General features: G+C 45.2%; 1 protein-coding gene across 1 annotated transcript; it reads left to right on the top strand.

The window, feature by feature from the left end:
- Window positions 1–1,763: 1,763 nt before the first annotated feature.
- Window positions 1,764–2,702, top strand: LOC121463756 (olfactory receptor 1F1-like). The gene has a single exon (XM_041676217.1). The coding sequence runs from the start codon at window positions 1,764–1,766 to the stop codon at window positions 2,700–2,702; it is 939 nt and encodes a 312-aa protein (XP_041532151.1).
- Window positions 2,703–6,990: the final 4,288 nt, after the last annotated feature.

Here is a 6,990-nt window from a genome sequence, read left to right on the forward strand (position 1 = left end):
CAAATACAGTCTCTATATCTTGGCTGTCCTGAGACTCTCTTACATTTTTGGTTGTGAGCTTGGTCTTTAACACTGAGCCATCCCTACAGCTGCTGAGATTCTCTGTGGAGATACTCTCTATGCATAAAGCTGGCCTTAAGCTCACAGAGATCCTCCAGCCTCTTCTGTGGAGTAGTGGGATTATAGATGTGTCCAACAATGTGTGAGCATGTTTCTTTTTACCTTAGATTTCACATTTGAAAAGAAACGTATCCAGGTGGTAGGAGGCATCCGGGAATCAGAGGCAGGAAAATCTCCTTGATTTGAGGCTAGCCTGGTCTTCAGAGTAGGTTCCAGGACAGCCAGAGCTACACAGAGATACCCTGTCTCAAAAAACAGAACAGAACAAAACAAAACAACACAGCCTCCCAGAAGCCAAAAACAATAAGCAAGCAAAAAACCAAACAGCAATGAAGTGTTTCTGTTTTCCCGAGTCTGGCGTATTTCACTTCACGTGTTAATATAATTTCCATCATTCTCCTTCAAATGATCTACTAATTTTCATATTTTTAAATAAAACACCACTACACACACACACACACACACACACAATGTTTTAGTTCATTAATCTATTGATTGACATTTAAACAAGGTTACACACAGTTAAAACTATTTCATACTGGCCGTGTAGCTCAAGACCTTAAACTCTTGATCCTCCTGCCTCCACCTTCTGAACACCGAGATTCAAGGCATCTACTACTACACCCCCCCTCCTAACTCTGCTAGAATTCTTTTTTTTTTTTTTTTTTTAAAGATTTATTTATTTGTTATACACACAACTTTCTGCCTCCATTTACCCATACGCCAGAGGAGGGCACCAGATCTCATCACAGATGGTTTGGAGCCACCATGTGGTTGCTGGGAATTGAACTCAGGACCTCTGGAAGAGCAGACAGTGCTCTTAACCACTGAGCCATCTCTCCAGCCCCTCTGCTAGAATTCTTATGTTTGTTATTTGTTTTTAGTTATTGAGAGAGCGTTTCTTTGTGCAGCTGTCCTTGATCTTGCTCTATAGATCAAGCTGGCCTTGAACTCAGAGATCTGTTGACTCTGCCTTCCAATTGTTGGGATTAAAAGTGGGTACCAGCACCTCCAGGATATGTCTGTAATTTTTTTATGAATGTCACTTTTATTTTATTTTATGAAAGTGGAAATAATGGCTCAGTGGTTAAGAGCACTGGCTGTTTTCTCATACATCCAGCACCCATAGGGTAGCCCTTAACTGTCTTTAACTTCAGTTCCTGGGTATCGGATACCCTCATACAGACATTCATGAAGGCAAAACACCAATGCACACAAAATAAATACATTCTAAAAGTTACACTTTAAAAAAACATTAGCTGGACAGGCATTGTGGTCATGTCACCCATAAACTCAGGAAAGCAGGGTCATGAGGATTCTAAGTTCAAGATCACTTTTGTCAACACAGGGAGACCCTGTCTCAAAGATCCAAAAGGAAAACAGTGGCAGAAAGTTCAAGCAGCGCACATGGCTGAGCAGAAACTCACTGTCAGACACTGTTCAGCATCCTTCTTGAGACACCACACACAATCCATTCACAAGCCCGTGCACTGTGCCAATGAAGAGGCAAAGCCACTGCAGGGAACAAAATGTTCGTGCTTTTGACAAATCCTCTGACCTATTTCTCTGTTGCTCTAGTTGTCCAGTCTTGAGCAGGATTCCCAAGTTTGAGGATTTAATCATCTTTGCCTGCTCATAGTCCAATGAGAGGCAGCAACCAGTCGAGTGTCTCTGAGTTCCTCCTCCTGGGACTCTCCAGGGATCCCCAGCAGCAGCGGCTCCTCTTCCTGCTCTTCCTCACCATGTACCTGGCCACTGTCCTGGGGAACCTGCTCATCATCCTGGCCATCGGCACAGACTCCCGCCTGCACACCCCCATGTACTTCTTCCTCAGCAACCTGTCCTTCGTGGATGTCTGCTTCTCCTCCACCACTGTCCCCAAGGTGCTGGCCAACCATATACTTGAGACTCAGGCCATTTCTTTCTTTGGGTGTCTCACACAGATGTATTTTCTTTTCATGTTTGTGGACATGGACAATTTCCTGCTGGCTGTGATGGCCTATGACCGTTTTGTGGCCATCTGCCACCCTTTACACTACACAACAAAGATGACCCAAAAACTCTGTGTCCTGATGGTGGCCGGATCGTGGGTCACTGCCAATCTGAATGTCCTATTACACACCCTGCTCATTGCTCAGCTCTCATTCTGTGGGGACAATGCCATCCCTCACTTCTTCTGTGACATTACTCCTCTCCTGAAACTGTCCTGCTCTGACACAAACCTCAATGAACTGATGATCCTCACAGAGGGAGCTGTTGTCATGGTCACCCCTTTTGTCTGCATCCTGATCTCCTACATCCACATCACATCTGCTGTCCTGAGAGTCTCATCCTCAAAGGGAAGATGGAAAGCCTTCTCCACGTGTGGCTCCCACCTGGCTGTGGTCTGTCTCTTCTATGGCACCATCATCGCCGTGTATTTCAACCCTGCATCTGCACATTCATCTGAGAAGGACACGGCAGCCACCGTGCTGTACACAGTGGTGACCCCCATGCTGAACCCATTCATCTACAGCCTGAGGAACAGGGACCTGAAAGGGGCTCTCTACAAAGTGGTCCATAGAATGACCTTTTCTGTTTAACGAGAAGATTTGTACTGATTCTTGTTCTCTATCATGTTTCAGAGTTGAGCACAATTTGAAACTGGACTCTGTTAAGCTCAGTTAAAAGCCAATTGTTTCTTTCTTGTTAGGGGACTCTCATTCACCAGCTGCCATAATGGAGTTACCAAATAATGGGACTCCACCTTTCTTTGTCTTGATTGTTTCACTGGTTCTAGGGATGGAACCCAGGGCTCTGCACACGCGAGTTAAGAGCTCTACCCTGTATTCCATTCTGCAGCCATTCGTAGTAACTTTAAAATTGTTTTATGTGCAATCATCTTGTTACATTTTGTCTGTCCATCTGTCGAGCTCATTTTCAAGTGTTTGGTGTAGTCTGTGACTGTGTGAGTAGATGACAGAGGTCAATCTTGTGTGTCATTTCTCAGGAAACATACACAGTTTTTTGTGTGTGACAGTGTCACTCATGGGACCTTAGGCTCATGAATTAGTCTGGATTGGCTGGCCTGTGTGTCCCTGGAATCCACCAGTTTTCTGGCCCAAGCAGTGGGAGTACAAATGGTATGTAAATTGGAGGTTATTGGATAACTTTAGGAGTGAACTATCTTGTTTCAATTGTGTGTGACCCAGGAATCCAACTAACAGACAAGACTGTGGCAAATGCCTTTCTCTCCTGGGTCATCTCTCCTTCCCCTAAGAGAAGTTCTTGTTTAAGGGTCTGTAGGAAGATGTGGTAACACATGCATTTGAACATTGTGATCACCTAGGAATCTATTGTAGTGTAAAATCTCCATACAGAACAGGTAAGGGGGGCTCTGAAAGGTGGGGTGACAGTGAGATGAAGAAAACATCTGAGTTGTCTCCAATGAGCAGTGTCGTTATGTGTCCCCCATGATGGTCTTCCTGGAGGTTGGTCCACAAAAGCTCCTCTGTGAATGTGACTGCTACCTTCAGGAAAAGCGTTTCAGAGGAGACAGGGCTTCAGGAACCCAGAGATGAGCTGGACATCGTCAGGACCCTTTAGGGGAATTCTGATTGGCTGTATGTAACACTGGAGTGTTCATGAGCTCATGTGTGGCATGTGGTAAGGACACCTACGTTCAATGCTCCCTCTGCTCAGACCCACTGCCAGGTCTCTTCCTAATCCCTTGTGAACCAAGCCTTTCTTTCCATGAAGCTCTTTTTTTGTGGTGTGTATGTGTGTGTTCTCTCATCTCGATTATTCTTGGAGTTGTTCATCTTCTCCATGAGACTTTCTTCAGCTGATGAGCTGCCCCAGTCCCATACACTCCTTCCTTGTTGTCCTTAGGCAAAAGCAACACTCAGCTTTAGGGAGAACAGGAGAAACAGCAGGGGCAAGGCCAAGGGATGAAAGAGTATGGCCTGAGCTTCTGTTTGCTCTCATGCTGAGGACAGCTCTAGGCCGTGTCCCCTCGGCACACACTCTGCTTCGGAGCTTCATCTGCCCTCTCACAGCTCCTGAGAATGTTCACTGAATGAGATTCTGTAGAAAATGCAGACCCCAGAAAGAGCAAAGAGCAAGCGGTGCTGTAAAGTCCCAAGCATGTCGCCTGGCTCTGAGTGTCCTCTCATGGCGCTCTTCTTCCTGACCAAAAGTGTCATTCACATCTGCTTAATATCTGAGAAGTGAGATTGAAATTTCTTCAAAAACTGTGTGTCCTGAGGATGATGATGATGTCCATGTGAGCTCTGTCGATGTACAGAATAGATGCATCGTGGATTGCTTGGAGGAGAAGCAAAAGGAACAAAATTATTTAACATTTGCAATCCGATTTCTCATATTTGAACATTTTCTGCTGTCCTAAAATAATTCTGCACATGGAATAACTTTTGTATTTACTTACCTTCTCACCTAAAATTTCCATTATTTATTTATATTAATAAAATGTTTTGGGTACTTATTTCACTTGTCTAAGTGGTCTGTCTGGATGTATGTATGTCCCTCATGTGTGCCTGGTGTCTAAGGAGGCCAGCCCCTGAACTGACAGGCTGTTGTGAGACACCATGGAGAATTCAGGTCCCATCCAAGAGCAACAAGTGCTCTAACCACGGAGCCACCTCTCCAGCCCACATCTGACTGCAGTGAGATCTGACACTGTAAGAGCAGCTGAGCCCAGAAGACTGACTGAACCCCTGGGTTTGCTCAAAACCAAGGGTCTGGGTGTGCTGAGCTCTTTATCTGTGACTTATATTCTAGCCATTGTTATTATTTTCCCTTCAAACGTTACTTTCTCCCCCCCTTTCCCTCCCAGTTGGATTTGCTACACATTGCAGGCTGCCTTTAACCCATCATTTCTCTTCCCTTGGCCACCTGAGTACTGCGCTTGCAGGCTTGTGCCATGAAATGATACTTTCATGTTTGCCTAAAAATAAAATGAAGATGTCTGACGATCCATACCTGTAGTCCCAGGTCTCAGAAGGCAACACAGAAGCCTCAAATACATCACAAATTTTAGGCCACTTCTGCTGCATGATTTCCCATTACAAACGATTTGCACAATAAAAACAATGCAAACCATGCCTGTGATTTCTCTTATGTTTGGTTTTGACCTTTGCCTTTATCAGCTGAGCCAGCTCTCCAGCTCTAATCTGTCATTTCTCTGGCACTGCTGCTGTTAGTTTTTACAGTAAACTGACGCACAGGCCTCTCTGCTTCACTGCCCTGTATAACAATGTCTCCACATCTGTTGTGGCTTCTCGCAAATGGTTTCCCTTCCTGATTTTCAACCTTGTGTTTGGCCACATGAGTTACCAAGGGAAGATGTGCTGTGGGTGTGACATCTGCCTGCTGATGCTCCCCAGCAGAGCCTACTCCCTAGAGGCAGACCCTGATTGCTGAGACCCAGGAGGAACTCAGGATGAGTATGAGAGGGAGCGGCTGGTCCCAAGTCCTTGTGACCCATAGGTGACAGACACGCAGGACAGTGCATAGAAGAGGCTAAAAGTTGTTGCTTTTGAAATCCACTATGGCTGGTTTCCCTGATTTTGGTTACTACTGAAAACAGGGTTCATTCTGTTTTGTTTTGTGATATGGTCTTTCATTACAGCTCAGACTGTCACAGAATCCATCATTGTTTTTACGTATGTGTTGTGCTGTAGGAATTCCTATCGCCAGGAGACTTGCAAAGTATAGCAAGTCTAACTGAGAGGGAAAGGAGGAGAGAAAGTAACGTTTTGAAAGGATAATTATAACGGTGGCTGGAATGTAAGTTGTGGGTAAAGAGCTCAGCACACCCAGGCCCTTTGTTTTGAGCAAAGCCAGGGGTTCAGTCAGTCTTCCGGGCTCAGCTGCTCTTACAGTGTCAGATCTCACTGCAGTCAGATGTGGGCTGGAGAGGTGGCTCCGTGGTTAGAGCACTTGTTGCTCTTGCAGAACACCTGGGTTCATCTCCTAGATACACAGCCTGTAACTCCAGGTCCAGTTGTCTCTGGACACCAGACACACACATAGTGCACATACATACATACAGGCAGAACACTTGAACAAGTAAAATGAATAAATTGTCAAAACATTTTATTCAAAATAAATACATAATAAAAATGTTAGGTGAAAAAGTAAGTAGATACAGAAGTTATTCCATCTGCATAATTATTTTAGGACAGCAGAAGATGTTGAAATATGAGTGATGGGTTTGCAAATTTTCATGACTTCTTTGCTTTCTGTTTCTCCCCTAAATGATCTAAGATATATATAATCTGTACATTGACAGGGGTCACAGGGACATCATCCTCACCGACACAGAGTTTTTGAAAAATTTCAATCTCACTTTTCAGATGTTAAGCAAATGAGAGTGACACTATTGGTCAGGACGAAGAAGAACGCAATGAGCAGTCCAGGTTCCCTGCCCTGTGGTAAGTCCTAGGTCCTCCCCGCTCCGTCCATATCTAGGAAGGTGAACATCCAAACTGGCTAGGCTTCCATAAAGCCAGCACATTAAGTAGGATCAAAACCCCGTGCCATTGTCCTTGGCGTCTCATCAGCCCTCATTGTTCGCCATGTTCAGAGAGTCCGGTTTTATCCCATGCTTTTTCGGTCACAGTACAGCTGGCCTTGGTGAGCTCCCAGTAGATCAGCTCCACTGTCTCAGTGGGTGGGTGCACGCCTCGTGGTCCCGACTTCTTTGCTCATGTTCTCCCTCCTTCTGCTCCTCATTGGGACCTTGGGAGCTCAGTCCAGTGCTCCAGTGTGGGTCTCTGTCTCTGTCTCCATCCATCACCAGATGAAGGTTCTATGATGATATGCAAGATATTCGTCAGTATTGCTCTCGGATAGGGTCATTTCAGGTTC

This window comes from Microtus oregoni, unplaced genomic scaffold (assembly GCF_018167655.1).
Source record: "Microtus oregoni isolate MIOR12 unplaced genomic scaffold, Mior012 000027F_ref0000203, whole genome shotgun sequence".
NCBI lineage: Eukaryota > Metazoa > Chordata > Mammalia > Rodentia > Cricetidae > Microtus > Microtus oregoni.